General features: G+C 40.8%; 1 protein-coding gene across 1 annotated transcript; it reads right to left on the reverse strand.

Annotated features, from left to right (window-relative positions):
* Positions 1 to 2,477: 2,477 nt before the first annotated feature.
* LOC116888246 (polycomb group RING finger protein 6-like) lies at positions 2,478 to 3,602 on the reverse strand. Its single transcript, XM_032889532.1, has one exon. It carries the CDS (start codon positions 3,522 to 3,524, stop codon positions 2,826 to 2,828), a length of 699 nt encoding a protein of 232 aa, XP_032745423.1. The 5' UTR covers positions 3,525 to 3,602; the 3' UTR covers positions 2,478 to 2,825.
* Between the last annotated feature and the right edge of the window lie 12,007 nt (positions 3,603 to 15,609).

Raw genomic sequence — 15,609 nt, forward strand, 5'->3', positions numbered from 1 at the left:
CCTTCCACCAGCCTATTCTCTACCTGACAGCTCCTTACCAGAAGTCACCCTTTCCCCTGTGCCTCTCTGGAGCAAACCATCGCAGCACAGACAGAACCTGGAGAACAGACTCAATTTAACTCTACTAGCAGCTCCATTACAAAATGACCAATACTACCCATGGTCACTCTTTTGGGATATGAACCCTGGAAATTCTTGAGTCTTAGAGTATTTGGTTGTGGACAATATCCTTGTGACTCTTACATGACCTTTGTCTGGTTTGTTTTTTACCAAGATAGTCACTGACTAAGAAAGTCTCCACCAGGAGAGTGACTTTGCATTTTATCACTCTGCAGCATCAATCAGTGTCAGTCAATCATGACACAAGAGAGGAAATGCAAAAAAACCAACCAAACAACAACAACAACAACAACAACAAAAAAAACCAGACAGACACACACATGAAACAACAGTATCTTTTACCTCAAGTCTTAGAAAAAAAAAAGACAGTAGTAAAGCACATGTGATCAACTGCTCAACCAGTGGGCAGGAAACAAGACAAAATAACAGTAAAACTAAGTAGGCATCAACTACATGGTTTCACACTGTCTGAGAAGTCCTTCTTTTGTCTTATATGCACAGTGGATGCCAGGGATGGATGTCTTCAGGATGGCCAGATAGCTTCTGAGCTGTCCCAAAGAGACATCCTGAGCATGCTGCAGTGCAACAATGTCTTTGTATAAGGCAGCTATCTGGATGGATAACACTGAAAATCTGAAAGGAAACAGAGAGGTAAAAATTCTATAAGGTTACTAATGCCTGAGAGAGGTCAATTTACGTTTAAAGTGAAAACCAAGCAGCAATTGCAATTATACAAATGTAATTATAATAATAATTCACTAAAATTCACTCATTGGTCAGTTCGCACAACTTCTAAATATAAGCTTATGAAATTAACCTTGTACAAATGCAACAGATAAGGGAAAAAAGTTAACCTCAGCTCTGGAAAAAAAAAAGAAAGAAAAGAAGAATGTTCATTTTGGCTCAGTATTTCAGAGCTTCAAATACCTGGCTGGTCAGTAGCTGATTTGGGACTGTGGTGAGGTAATAGTGTAGCACAGCCAGAAGACGGAGAGGCACAGTATCCTTTTAAGCATATATTCCCAATCACCTACATCCCTTCAGTAGGCATCCTGCGCCGGGCAGGCCTAAGTTCTTAACTCTATATAGTTGAAGAGGAGCTTGATCCACTCATATTCTTCCCTCTTTCCCAAAGTGCCACTATGTATCACTATGCTGAGCTACTTCACAAATTCTTCACAATTGCTATTCCTTGTCCAAACTTTAAAGACTTTTTTTGTACAATTTGGAATGTTAAATAGACCCTGCAAATATCTTTTAGAAAGCACCATGATGTTAATTTGGTGCAAAATAATGTTTGAATTTGAAACTTCATTATTATCATAAAATTTCAAACACTCTTATTTTTAACCAGGTAAAAAAATAATAGGAAAATTGAAGCTGATTTGCTGAAGAAACGCTGAGCAAGTATTTTGCAACCTTCTGGACTCACCTGAAATTTTCTATTTCAGAAGTGGTGTCATTACAAGATATCAACCACTGTTCTAGGGAACTCTTGCATGATGTCACTACCCCAGTGGCATTGGTAATAACTCTCTTGTGTATGTTTATACAAATCACAAAGACACAACTCTTACTTTAAGATACGTTAAAAATGTCTTACTATACTTGATGGCTCATGACTCAAACTATACAATCTAAGGAGACAGTCACTTTACAGGAAACAATTCATACCTTTTAGAACTGAATGGCATCTCTTCTGGACTGTTGTTAGCTCTAAAGATGACAAGTTCAAAACAGGATTAGAACATAAAAATGTAGCTAATACTTTTGGCCTTTGACGGTGAGTTTACTTTGCATTTAACAGTGGCTTTGAATATCCAAGTTAAAAGCACACTTCATTTTCCAAATGGAAGACCACCTGACACCATCCCACAGAGGAAAATCTGAACAACAAACTTTAGTTAAAATTACTTATTCTTCTATTATTGCAAAACATAAATGAAACAATTAACTTAAGTGCTTGCATTTCCATTTTGGCTCATATTTTCAGAAGTTCAAACCCGTGGCAGGTTTGTCCCTGATTTGGGCCTCTGATGAAATAACAGCATAGCATGGAGTATTTAACTCATAGCCAGTTCAACAGAGGAGAAAACAATTACCAACTTATCTCAAAGATAGTTAACAAAACAAAACCAGGAAAAAAAAAAACCCTTTGAAGTGCTCATAACTACAAAGACTTTAAAAATCCAACATTTGTTTTTCAAGCTCTGAGTTCTTTTTGCTGTTTATGTGACACTGGTGGATTCCAGTCCATTTCTCCAAGCTGTGCCTAAAAATGCTAAGATTTCTGATGTGAAAACAGGTATGTCAGAAACAGTACAGCTTATAATGAGTCCATGTTTTCTCGAACTCTTCTGGAAGATTCGGTTCTGCAAAGGCCTTCTTACAGTCTGTCCTTCCATAATAACTGTAGCAAGTCATTTTGAGAGGAGACCTTAATAAAGGCAGCAGACCACCCTACATCCCCTACTGTACTTGTAGATTATGAAAGTCCTTCAGCAACTGACCACTGCTTGTGGTATCTATTTGACAGACTGCAGCAAAGCACATTGTTCTCTTGAGAAATGTTTCTCTATGTCCAGTGCTTGCACTTCCTGAGACTCAGATAAATGTGGTTTTCAGTGGATTAACATATTCAATGTATGCATTAGTACTCATAGACTCCAGTACTAAAGACATACCAGTGCGCATAAACTAAGACACTAGTCCACAACTTCCTTGGTGTTCTCTTCACTTGAAGGGCCTGGCTGTGGAACAGCAGCGGGTTTTGGTGTTTGCCCACGGTTTTCTTTATAGAATTCACGCCTCTGCTTTTTTTCCTTTTCCTCTAGACCTGACACTAATTTGTACACTATGTTTTGTAGTTGTGGATCCATCCTCAAGTTATTATGAGGTTTGGCCTCATGCACTATAATGTTGCACTTTGGACATCTGTTGCTATGTTCAAAATGTTTTACGATGCAGCTTTTACAGAAGGTATGAAGACACTCTGTAATGGTTGTTGCATCTATTAAGTAGCCTTTGCAAATAGAACAGGAGATGTATGGGATCATCTCTGAGAGAGGAAGGAGGCGCTCTTCCTGGTCAGACTCGACTGCAGCCTTTTCTTCTGCTTTCCCCTCTTCCCCCTCAGGAGGCTCGGATGCCAGGCATTCCTGAGTTCCCATGCTTGTACTGGAGGACTGGTCCTCCTTGCCAGATGGGGGTGCTATGGTGCCTGCAGGAGGCAAATCCTGGCGTGCAGGCCACAAAGCCTCCTTTGCTCCCTCTGCCCCCTGAGCTCCCTGAGCTCCCTGAGCTCCCTGAGCTTCCTCTGGTTTGGCAGCATCCAGTACACCTTCTTGGGTCTCTGGGCTGCTCTCCACTACTGGTTTAGCAGGGGACAAACTGGGTAAAGGCATGGCCAGATTTGAGTGTAAGGCAGAGTCCAGAAGTGAGGCAAAGGTGAGAGGTAGGGAAAGATATGGAGGCAAAGGGATTGAGACCTTTAATTAGGCCCGAAGGGAAGGGAAACCTGTCTGTGGCGACACTGCGATGCGATGCGATGCGATGCGATGCGATGCGATGTGAAACCAGGTGATGGTGAGGCCAGGCGAGGCGAGGCCGAGGCGAGGCGAGGCGAGGCCGAGGCGAGGCGAGGCCCGGCGAGGCCAGGCGAGGAGAGGCCGAGGCCAGGCGAGGCGAGGCGAGGAGAGGCGGAGGCCGAGGCCAGGCGAGGCGAGGAGAGGCGGAGGCCGAGGCCAGGCGAGGAGAGGCGGAGGGCGAGGAGAGGCAGAGGCCGAGGCCAGGCGAGGAGAGGCGGAGGGCGAGGAGAGGCGGAGGCCGAGGCCAGGCGAGGAGAGGCGGAGGCCGAGGCCAGGCAGGGAGAGAGGAATGGAGGCCAGGCGGAGGAGAGGCGGAGGCCGAGAACAGGCGTAGGGGAGAGAGCGGAGGCCGAGGCCAGGCGAGAGAGGCGGAGGCCGAGGCCAGGGCCAGACGAGGCCAGGCGAGGCGGGCGGACCAGGCGCAGGCGAGGCCAGGCCAGTGGGCAAGGCCAGGCGAGGCGAAGGCGAGGCAGGCGGTGGCGCAGGCGCAGGCGAGGCGAGGCGAGCGAGGCGGTGAAGCAGGTCGAGGCCAAGGCGCAGGCGAGGCCAGCAAGGCTAAGCGGGCGAGGCGAGGCCGAGGACGAGGCGGGCGAGACGAGGCGGAGACGAGGCAAGGCAGGCGAGGCCAAGGCGGAGGCCCGGGCAAGGCCAGGCGGCGGCTGGGCCAGGCGCGATCCGACTCTGAGATGAGATCACCAGGCAAGATCAGGAAGCAGGGCAAAATCTGGAGACCAGACTAGACCAGATAAGGCTGGAATCCGAGACGAGGCAGGCGAGGTGAGACGCGACCTGGGACGCGAGGCCAGACCGGGAGTCCGGCAAGGCAAGACTCGGGGTCCAGTCTGGCCAGACCCAGTCAAGAGGAGACTGGAAGTCAGGCGAGACGAGACTAGACGCGAGAGGAGATGTTGGCCTTGTGCCGAAACTGAACCCCAATATCAGGAAGTGAGGTAAAATCAGGAAGCAACGTGAGACTGGGAGGCGCTTAGAGGCTCGTGGTGGCACGGAGGGACGAGACCAGGAAGTTAGGCCAACAGAAAGTGCATCACAGGAAATACTTACAGGGAAGGCAGGACAACACTAAGGAAAGAAGCCAGGGGGCGCCACAAGGCTAAATCGAGTCACCATGCAAGGTGAATCCCTGAAGTGAGATAAGAACAAGAAGTGCACAATTCATAGTGAGATGATGTGCAATAGGAGAGTGAAGTGGCAATAAACAAAGAGTGCAGCCAGGCTAAAAAGATGGTGGAGGAAGCAAGTCAGAGAGAGGCTGAGGTGGGTAGTGGTGGACACCAACAAGCAGGTAGGAGAGAAGTGAGGCAGCCAAACCAGAGTGGGGAATTTGCAGAGGTGGCTGGGAAACTGGTCATCTAAGAGAATGACTCTGGGGTCTGCCAACAGATCCCCTTCCCTTAACCGGACTGCCTGGTTGGGCCTCAGTGGGAGAGGATGTGCTTAGTCCTATCGCCGTGATTGGATGTCCCAGGAAGAGGTGGTACCAATAGGATGCTACCCCCTTTGGGGGGAGGGATTTGTAAGGTGGAACTGGGGCCTCCAGTTGTAAAGTGAACAGATAAAGGAAGAAGAAAAAAGTTGCAGCGCACGCAAAGGCAGGCAGATCTCTGAGTTTGAGGTAAGCAGGGGTCTACAGAGTGAGTTGCAGGAAAGCCAAGGCTACACAGAGAAAGTGATTCAAACAGCATAAGAACAAACAAACCAACAAACCAAAACAACACCGACCCACCCCCCCGCCCCGAAAAAGAAAAAAAATGCAATCTTTCAACAGCTGACTTTTAAGGAACCTCACTCAATTTTCCTTTTCAAGTGCTTCGTACTCAGCAGTAGCTTTTAAAGAACTACGAAAATCCTGTTGCAGACTATGTATAGTTTCTGTAGTGTAATAGGCACATTGCATTTATTTATTTATTTATTTATTTATTTATTTATTTATTTATCTGTGTATTTATTTAATGTATACACACATATGTGGACATGGGACTTGTACCACTGTGGAGGTTACAGAGAAACTTGGGAGTTTTTTCTTTTCTTTTACCTTGTGAGTCCAGGTAATAGAACTCAGAAACTTTTAGGCGGTCTTGCTAGTCCCCTACTAACATTTTGTTTATCTAGAACACTGAGCTAGATCCCATGTGATGATGCATTAGGAATAATAAAGATCTCTGTTTCAGCACCATATATGCTTTCTTATAGCAAATTACATTCATTCAATAATTATTTCTGCTGGAAAATAGAAAATTTCTGTTTTAAAACATATGCTATGAAGAACAATCTGTTACCAAATGAGCAGGAATCCAACTGCTTGCTATTTTATCTCCTTCCTCCTTCTTCTGACTTTCTCTTCCTTTCTCTCTCCTTCTCTCTTCCCTTCTCTCCCCTTTTCCCTTCTTCTCCCTGTTGTTGGTTATAGTATGATGATTATTATTATGTATATTTTGTTATTTTTATGGTAATGGAAACTGAATCTAGGGTCTTGTCCATGCTCAGCAAGCAGTCAACCATTGAACCATATCCTCATTTTTACTTTTTATTTTGAGATACTTGACAGTACACTTGACATTCCTGAAAGTTGCAGGATATCTTGAGTAAAATGGGGTAGGATGTAGACAAGATAAGTGTTTTCTCTTCCCCACTCCTGTTTGATTAAGCATTCTGCCTCTGAGTCTAAGATGTGATTGTAATAGGAACCCTCAGGATTAGAATTTTTCTGGAAAATTTTAAGCTGGAGATGTGACTAGGTACCTGCCTACAGGAGACTTAGCACTAGTGGAATGACTCATCATCCAGGAATCTTCCTATCAATTCTAATAATTTTGGTTTCTTGATGAATCCACATAATGTATATATCCTTTTTTTCATCTGTTCTATAAATTTTAATGCCTTTATGAGTTATATGGGAAAAGACTGAGGATTGATCTCTTCCTGAGTTCTGAAAAGAACTGTAAATAACCCTTTGATGACTTTTGGTTTGCTGTAATGTGATCTCTGTTCCCCACTGGATGTAAGAAAGAACCCTAACATAGCCAAGGTAACTGATGACTCAGGATGCTGTAACAATGGCACCCTTGGAATGGGGACGTGCCTAGTCTCATAGAACACTCAGACTGACATTAGGTTGGTCACACAGGGGCTCAGAAATATACTTTCCTCCTACTCAACAGGGTAGACCTAAAGCAACCATGATAGTGTTCCAACACTCATCAGTGCTGCCTGTCCACTGAACATGCTCACTAGTCAGGCCTCTTCCAAAACACTTGTATGTAAATTAAACCTCACAATTCAGAAGAGTTTTTTAAAACTCAATTTATCTAGTCAGTGTAAAGGGGAATGGTACCCTCAGGAGGTGAATCTCTGGATCTATGTAATTACCTCAGATTACATTAGCACGTATAGAAAAGTCAACTTGTAAGTTGTGAATTTAGGAAGTCGTAACAATTCCCAGCAAATACAAACAAACAAACAAAATATTAAAGGTGTTAGCTGTCACAATGCGAGTCTATAGCAGCACTAAAAATGATGCTTACTAGGAGAAAGGGTCTTGATATTATGATTGGCCCTTGAAGTGAGAGGGAGAATATTAACAATGAATATATATAATTATAAAAATTATATAATAAACACAACACATATGATATTATGTATCATCATTATACAATAATTATATAATAAATACATTACATATAATATGTATGTAATATAATTATGTAATATATATATATAATGTATATATAACATATAATATGATTACATAATTTTGTCTTATACTATAGCTCAGAGTATCCTGGAACTCGATATATAGACTATTCTGATCTCAAAATCTTGGCAATTCTCCTGTCTCAGCTTCCTGAATATTAGGGCATATGGCGGGGGGAACCACTGTACTTACTTTACTGTGCTGGTTAGTCTTATGTCAACTTTACCCAAGCTAGAGTTATCTGAAGGGAGGATTCAACTTTAAGGCATTTTCCTGATTAGTGATTGATGGGGGAGGCTCCAGTCCATGGTTGATAGTGCCATTCCTGGGCTCGTGGTCCTGGGTTCTATAAGAAAGCAGGCTGAGAAAGCCATGGGGACCAAACCAGTAAGCAGCACTCCTCTATGCCCTCTATAGCAGCTCTTGCCTCTAGATCCCTGCCCTTTTGGAGTTCCTGTGCTGATTTTCTTCAATGATGACCCATGCAGGGGAAGTGCGATCCAAACGAACTCTTTCCTCCTCAACTTACTTTTTGGTCATGGTATTTCGTTGTAGCAATATAAACTCCAACTAATTGCTTTCAGTTCTGATTTTTTTTTTTGTTTGTTTTTTGAACTGTAGGATATTTACAATCTGGATATTTACCCTTGTCAGATACACAGTTTTACAAATACTTTCTCCCTTTCTGTAGGTTGTCTTTTCCGATGGTTGTTTCTTTATGGTATAGAATACTTTTAGTTTGATATAATCCCCACTTGTCTATTTTTATTTTGTTTCCTGTGCGTTTGATTCTTGTCTAAAAATCCCATCTCCATTGTAATATCCTGTGACCACCTCCCTCTGCTACTTCTGTCATTCCAGGCCTTACATGTAAATGGCTTTAATCAATTAACATTATTTTACATGTGGTTCTCTACTTTCCCTAGCACCATTTCTTATAAAAGACTCTTCACCAATGTATGTTTTTGCTTGTTGATTCATATTTTTTCCTTTTCCCTTCTGCATTTATTTGTTTGTTTTTGTAATATAGGGAACTGAACTAAAGGCTTCATGTGTATTAGTTAAGACCTTTAACAATGAACTATATTTTTATGTTAAGTAAGAAAATAAAGAAAAAAGCCGACAGCAAATACCTTTCAGGAGAAAGGGCCTCGAAATCAACATGCATACAAATGCATATATATATATATATATATATATATATATATATGTGTGTGTGTGTGTGTGTGTGTGTGTGTATGTATGTATGTACACACACACACACACACACACACACACACACACACACACACACTAGGGCCTTAAAACGAAAAGGTTCCATTTAAGCCCAAGAATGGACTTTCATTAAGAGGAATAGCTTAAAAAGTAAGAGTAAGACAGGGAAAGGAAGAAATGTAACCTTCATCAGAGGGAAGGTAGAGTGTGGTGGAAGTCAGAGGAGCCATTAGAGAACAAAAACATCCTTTGAGAACTCATTAGAGAATGCCCCCCAAAACAAAGGAAATACCTGGATTTTATCTGTTTTTCAGGGGCTGATGGTAGTTTTACACCACATGATTTATTCTGAGATAGTAGAAGTGACACAGAGCATGGAGGAACCAGGTACCATAAATTAAGAGCTGTTAACCAGAGCACAGAACATCCTGTTAACTTCCTGTCTCAGGGAGAGAGTTGAAATTGACTATGGCCTGATTTCTTCCAGCTGTGATATCTGGCCTCTGAGCTTCTTAAAGTGCCAGGCCCATGTCTAACACACCCCCTTTTGTTTGTTTCTTCATGAGATAGGGTCTTGTTAATGTCAATGTAATAAACACAGATCTCTCATTATGATGGTAAAAGATAGTTTACTATGGAGTGAAATATGATTAACCATATCCTAGAAACACAGATTCTGGCTTCCCTGGATGGCAGCAGTTTCATAAAGTTTTATAGTAACAGAGCAAAGAAAGTCATAAAAGATATAGGTAGACTGAGATACATTATTAGTAGGCTATGGATGGACTTGCAACATTCCAACCTCTCCACAGTCACTGACATTTTAATTAGTTAATCAGTTTAAAAGAAGCTTTGGTGTAAGGTATAGTTTCTTTCCAGGGAAATTTCATTGACTCTTCCCTACTCCTGATGAATCACGTTTTGTGCATATGGAAACTAAATATTCTTTTAAAAATGCTTCCTGGTGGCTATGAAGGCTAATTCCTATGATCTAATATAAATAAGGCTATGCAATAGGCAGGAAAGTAGTTGTCAGAAGAGTAGTTGGCCTAGTTTGCTTCTTTGTTGCTGTGATTAAACACTAATCAAAACCCATGTAAGGGAGGACAAGGTTTGTTTTTCCTTACACATTAAAATTCATTGAGGGAGGCCAAGGCAAGAAGTAAAGTACAACAGGTATCTGGAGGCAGGAACTGAAGCAGAGGCCATGGAAGAATGCTGCTTACTGACTCACTCCTGACTTCTACTCAGCTACTTTTTATACAACCAGGCCCACCTGTCATCTTACATTAATTAGAAATCAAGAAAATGCCACACAGACATGTTTACAGGCCATCTGATGGAGGCAGTTCAAGTGAGGTTCCCTCTTACATCTGTCAGGTTAACAGCCAAAATTAGCCATCACACCAGGAAAACAATCAAAGAACCAACTCCCAAATCATAACATCAAAATCTACTAATCATTTTAATCTAGGCTTGATTTTTTTAATCTTCTATATCTGACCTAACATTTATATGTAACATTTAATATGAGTACTACATGTTAAATTAAGATACTTGAGAACAGTCTGGGCCTGGAGATACAGCACAGTGGTTCTGAAAACTTACTGCCCTTTCAGAGGACCTAGACTCAATTCCCAGAACCCACATCACGCAGGGCGAACTGCCTGTAACTACAGTTCCAGGGTATTGACACCGTCCTCAATCTTTGTGGACAACTACATCACAGTGCACATATATCTACTCAAACATACACATAAAATTAAAATAAATCTTTAAGGAACACAGTCTGGACTTGTAAAGTGAAAAGTGGCACCTTAACCAACAAAAGCATTTTTACATGTGTCACCATACTCCTTCACCATGCATGTTTCCTGCCAATGTGGATGGTCATTTGGATTGCATGAAATATTTTATTTTATATTTGGAGTAGTTAAGATAATCTATTATTGTGCAGTTTTAGCTTTTTCTTTTGGCCACTTTGATTTTATATTTGAAAGCTCATTTCAAATGGCTAGGTCTGCATATTTAGGAAATATTGTTCTTTCATGACTAAATATTATTACTATGCATATTATCTAATCCCATATTTATGGATAGTACCTTGATTGTGTTACCTTGGTATTGTACAATATTTTGGTTGGGGGAAGTAAATGGATAGTTACATTATAGAAGAGCTCAGATAAAAATATGATATTTTTTAACCAAATTGTTGTTTTCCACATACCAAAATACTAAACAGAGGTAGAAACAAGAGGCTAGACTAGAGAGAATTCAAGATTCCCTAGGTTTTGTAACCGTAACTGAATCTTATTCTAATTTTAAAGCCAGAGAAGGATATGGGATTCCACTAGGACTTCTTTTGTAATATGCCTCATCTGTGTCCCATTGGCAGAATATGAATATTGTTAAGTATTTTTCTACTCCTGCTTGACTTTGCAACAGGACACTATAAATAATGAATAAAAATCAGTTCTTAGGCATAAAATATCATAAATATTGTAGAGGTTAAGTTCCTGTATGATTCGATAAAAAGTGTTAACTCAAATCTTTCGTTATCTCTAATAAGTAAATGGGGATAAATTTACATTAAGTTTGAAGTGTGGTTTCCTTTTGGAAATTAATGTTCACATAAACTTGCCCAGAGTAGCCTTGAATTTGTGATTCTTCTAAATCAGTGTTCAGAGTAGCTGTGATTACAGGCCTGTTCTGCCAGACCCTGTTAGTGTTTTTAATGTCTTTGTTGAAAATCAGTTGGCTGTAGATGTGGGCGTTTATTTCTAGACATTTCTATTCCATTGCTCTATGGTGGCATTTTCATGCCAAGACCATGCTGTTTACTAGAGTTATAGTAATATATTTTGAAATCATGTAGCATTATACCTGCAGTTTTGCCTCTTGTTCAATATCTCTTTGTTTCATTATTTAATTGAAACTCTTTTTCATTTTTCATTTTTCCCACTACACTTTCCCCTCCCTCCCCTCCTCCCAACCCCTCTACTCCACCTTCCCTCTTCCTCAGATCCACTCCTCTTCTGTTTCCCTTCAGGAAAGAGCAACATTTTTTGAAAATCCATCAAGAACATTATTGACATTTTAGCCTAGATTTCACTGAGTCTGTAGAACAAACACTTTGGCAGGGTGGTTTCAAAAATGCTGGATATCTTCCCACTTTTCAGTTCTTTTACATTCCTTTTTTTTTTTTAATGGTGTTGCATTTCACTGCATTTTTCTATTTTTTAAATTTTATTTTTCTTGGATATTTTGTTTTGTATTTCAAATGTTATCCCCTTTTCCCACTTTCCCATACCCCATACCCTTCCCCCTGCTTCTATGAGGATGCTCCCACTTGCGCCTGCCCACTCCAACCTCAATGCCATGATATTACCCTATACTGGGGAAATGAGCCTTCACAGAACCAAGGGCCTCTCCTCCCACTGATGCTCACAAGGCCATCCTCTGTTACATATGCAGCTGGAGCCATTGGTCCCTCCATGTATACTCTTCGGTCGGTGGTTTAGTCCCTGGGACCTCTGGTGGGGTCTGGTTGGTTGATACTGCTGTTCTTCCTATGATTTTGCAAAGCCCTTTAGCTCCTTCAGTCTTTTATCTAACTCCTGCATTAGGGTCCCAGTGTTCAGTCCAATGGTTAGCTGCAACCATCCTCATCTGTATCAGTAGGGCTCTGGCAGAGCCTCTCAGAAGACATGTATATCTGGCTCCTGTCATCAAGCACTTCTTGGCATCAGCAGTAAAAACTGTGTTTGATGGCTGCATGTGGGCTGAATTCCCAGGTGGGGTAGACTATGGATGACCTATTCTTCAGTCCCTGATCCACTCTTTGTCCTATATTTTCTCCTGTGAATATTTTGTTCTTCCTTCCAAGAAGGAATGAAGCATCCATATTTTGATCTTCCATCATCTTGAGCTTCATATGATCTGTGAATTTTTTGTTGGGTACCCACACATTTGGGCTAATATCCACTTATCAAGGAGTATATACCATGTGTGTTCTTTTGTAACTGGGTTAACTCACTCATTATGATATTTTCTAGTTCCATCTATTTGCCTAAGAATTTCATGTAGTCATTGTTTTAATAGCTGAGTAGTACTCCACTGTGTAAAATGTACCACACTTTCTGTATCCATTCCTCTGTTGAAGGGCATCTGAGTTGTTTGCAGCATCTGGCTATTATAAATAAGGCTGCTATGAACATATTGGAGCATGTATCCTTGTTATATGTTGGGACATCTTTTAGGTGTTTCCCCAGGAGTGTATAGCAAGGTCCACAGGTAGTACTATTTCCAATTTTCTAAGGAACCACCAGACTGATTTTCAGAGTGTTTGGACCAGTTTGCAATCCCATCACCCATGGAAGAGTGTTCCTCTTTCACCACATCCTGGCCAGCATCTTCTGTAAACCTGAGTTTTTGATCTTAGCCATTCTGACTGGTGTGATGGGGAATCTCAGGGTTGTTTTGGTTTGCATTTTCCTAATGACTAACGATTTTGAACATTTCTTTAGGTGCTTCTCAGCCATTCTGTATTCCTCAGTTGAGAATTCTTTGTTTAGCTCCATACCCTCTTTTTAATAGGTTATTTAATTCTCTGGAATCTAGCTTCTTAAGTTCTTTCTATATATTAGATATTAGCCCTCTATCAGATGTAGGGGTGTTAAAGACCTTTTCCCAATCTGTTGATTGCAATTTTGTTGTATTGACAGTGTTCTTTGCCTTACAGAAATTTGCAATTTTATGTCATCCCTTTTGTCAATTCTTTTTTTTTCAGAGCTGAGGACCGAACCCAGGGCCTTGCACTTGCTAGGCAAGCGCTCTACCACTGAGCTAAGTCCCCAACCCCGACAATTCTTGATCTTAGAGCATAAGCCATTGGTGTTCAGGAAAATCTCCCCTGTGCCCATGTGTTCAAGGCTCTTCCACACTTCAATTCTGTTTATTTCAGTGTATCTGGTTTTATGTGGAGGTCTTTGATCTACTTGGTCTTGAGCTTTGTACAAGGAGATAAAAATGGGTGAATTTGCATTCTTCTACATGCTGACCTCCTGTTAAGCCAGCACCATTTGTTGAAAATGCTATCTTTTTTTCCATTGGATGGTTTTAACTTCTTTGTCAAAGATCAAGTGACCATAGGTGTGTGGGCTGATTTCTGGGTCTTCAATTCTATTCCATTGGTCTACCTGCCTGTCTCTGTATCAAAACCATGTAGCTTTTATCATGATTGTTCTGTAATACAGCATGAAGTCAAGGACAGTGATTCCCCCAGAAGTTCTTTTACTGTTAAGAATAGTTTTTGCTATCCTGGGTTTTTTGTTATTCCAAATGAATTTGCAAATTGCTCTTTCTAATTTTATGAAATAATGGGTTTTAATTTGATGTGGATTGCATTGAATCTGTAGATTGCTTTCGGCCTGATGGCCACTTTTACTATATTAATCCTGCTAATCCATGAGCATGGGAAGTCTTTCCATCTTCTGAGATCTTCAGTTTCTTTCTTCAGAGACTTGAAGTTCTTGTCATACAGATCTTTCACTTGATTGGTTAAAGTCATATTGAGGTATTTTATATGATTTGGGACTATTGTGAAGGGTGTCATTTCCCTAATTTCTTTCTCAGCCTGTTTATACTTTGAGTAGAGGAAGGCTACTGATTTGTTTGAGTTAATTTTACATCCAGCCACTTTGCTGAAATTATTTATCAGACTTAGAAGTTCTCTGGTGGAATTTTTGGGGTCCCTTATACTATCTTATCATCTGCAAATAGTGATATTTTGACTTCTTCCTTTCCAATATGTATCCCTTTGACCTCCTTTTGTTGTCTGATTGCTCTGGCTAGGACTTCGAGAACTATATTGAATAAGTAGGGAGAGAGTGGGCAGCCTTGTCTAGTCCCTGATTTTAGTGGGATTGCTTCAAGTTTCTCTCCGTTTAGTTTAATGTTAGCTTCTGGTTTGCTGTATATGGCTTTTGCTATGTTTAGGTATGGCCTTGAATTCTGTTTTTCTCAGGACTTTTATCATTTTGTCAAATGCTTTCTCAGCATCTAATGAGATGATCATGCGTTTTTTTTCCATTTGAGTTTGGTTGTACAGTGAATTAAGTTGATGGATTTCCGTATATTGAACTATCCTTGCATCCCTGGGATAAAACTTATTTGATCATGGTGAATGATAATTTTGATGTCTTCTTGGATTCCAATTGAGAAAATTTTATTGATTATTTTTGCATCCATATTCGTGAGGGAAATTGGTCTGAGTTCCCTTTCTTTGTAGGGTCTTTGTGTGGTTTAGGTTTAAGCATAAATGTGGCTTGAAAGAACAATTTGGGTAGTGTTCCTTCTGTTTCTATTTTGTGGAATAGTTTGATGAGTATTTGTATTTGGTCTTTGAAGGTTTCATAAAATTCTATGCTAAAACCTGGTCCTGGGATTTTTTTTTCTTTTTGGCAGACTTTTAATGACTGCTTCTATTTCTTGAGGTGTGGTTATGGGACTGTTTAGATGGTTCATCTGATCCTGATTTAACTTTGGTACCTGGTATCTGACTAGACAATTGTCCATTTCCTCCAGATTTTCAAGTTTTGTTGAGTATAGGCTTTTGTAGTAGGCTCTGGTGATTTTTGAATTTCCTCAGATTCTGTTGTTATGTCTCCCTTTTCATTTCTGATTTTGTTAATTTGGACACACTCTCTGTGTCCTCTCGTTAGTCTGGCTAAGGGTTTATCTATCTTGTTGATTTTCTCAAAGAACCAACTTTTGGTTCTGTTGATTCTTTCTATGGTCCTTTTTGTTTCTACTTGGTTGATTTCAGCTCTGAGTTTGATTATTTCCTGCCTTCTACTCCTGCTGGGTGTATTTGCTTCTTTTTGTTCTAGAGCTTTTAGGTGTGCTGTCAAGCTGCTGACATATGCTCTTTCCTGTTTCTTTCTGCAGGCACTCAGCGCTATGAGTTTTCCTCTT

The sequence above is a fragment of the Rattus rattus genome, chromosome X (genome assembly GCF_011064425.1).
Source record: "Rattus rattus isolate New Zealand chromosome X, Rrattus_CSIRO_v1, whole genome shotgun sequence".
NCBI lineage: Eukaryota > Metazoa > Chordata > Mammalia > Rodentia > Muridae > Rattus > Rattus rattus.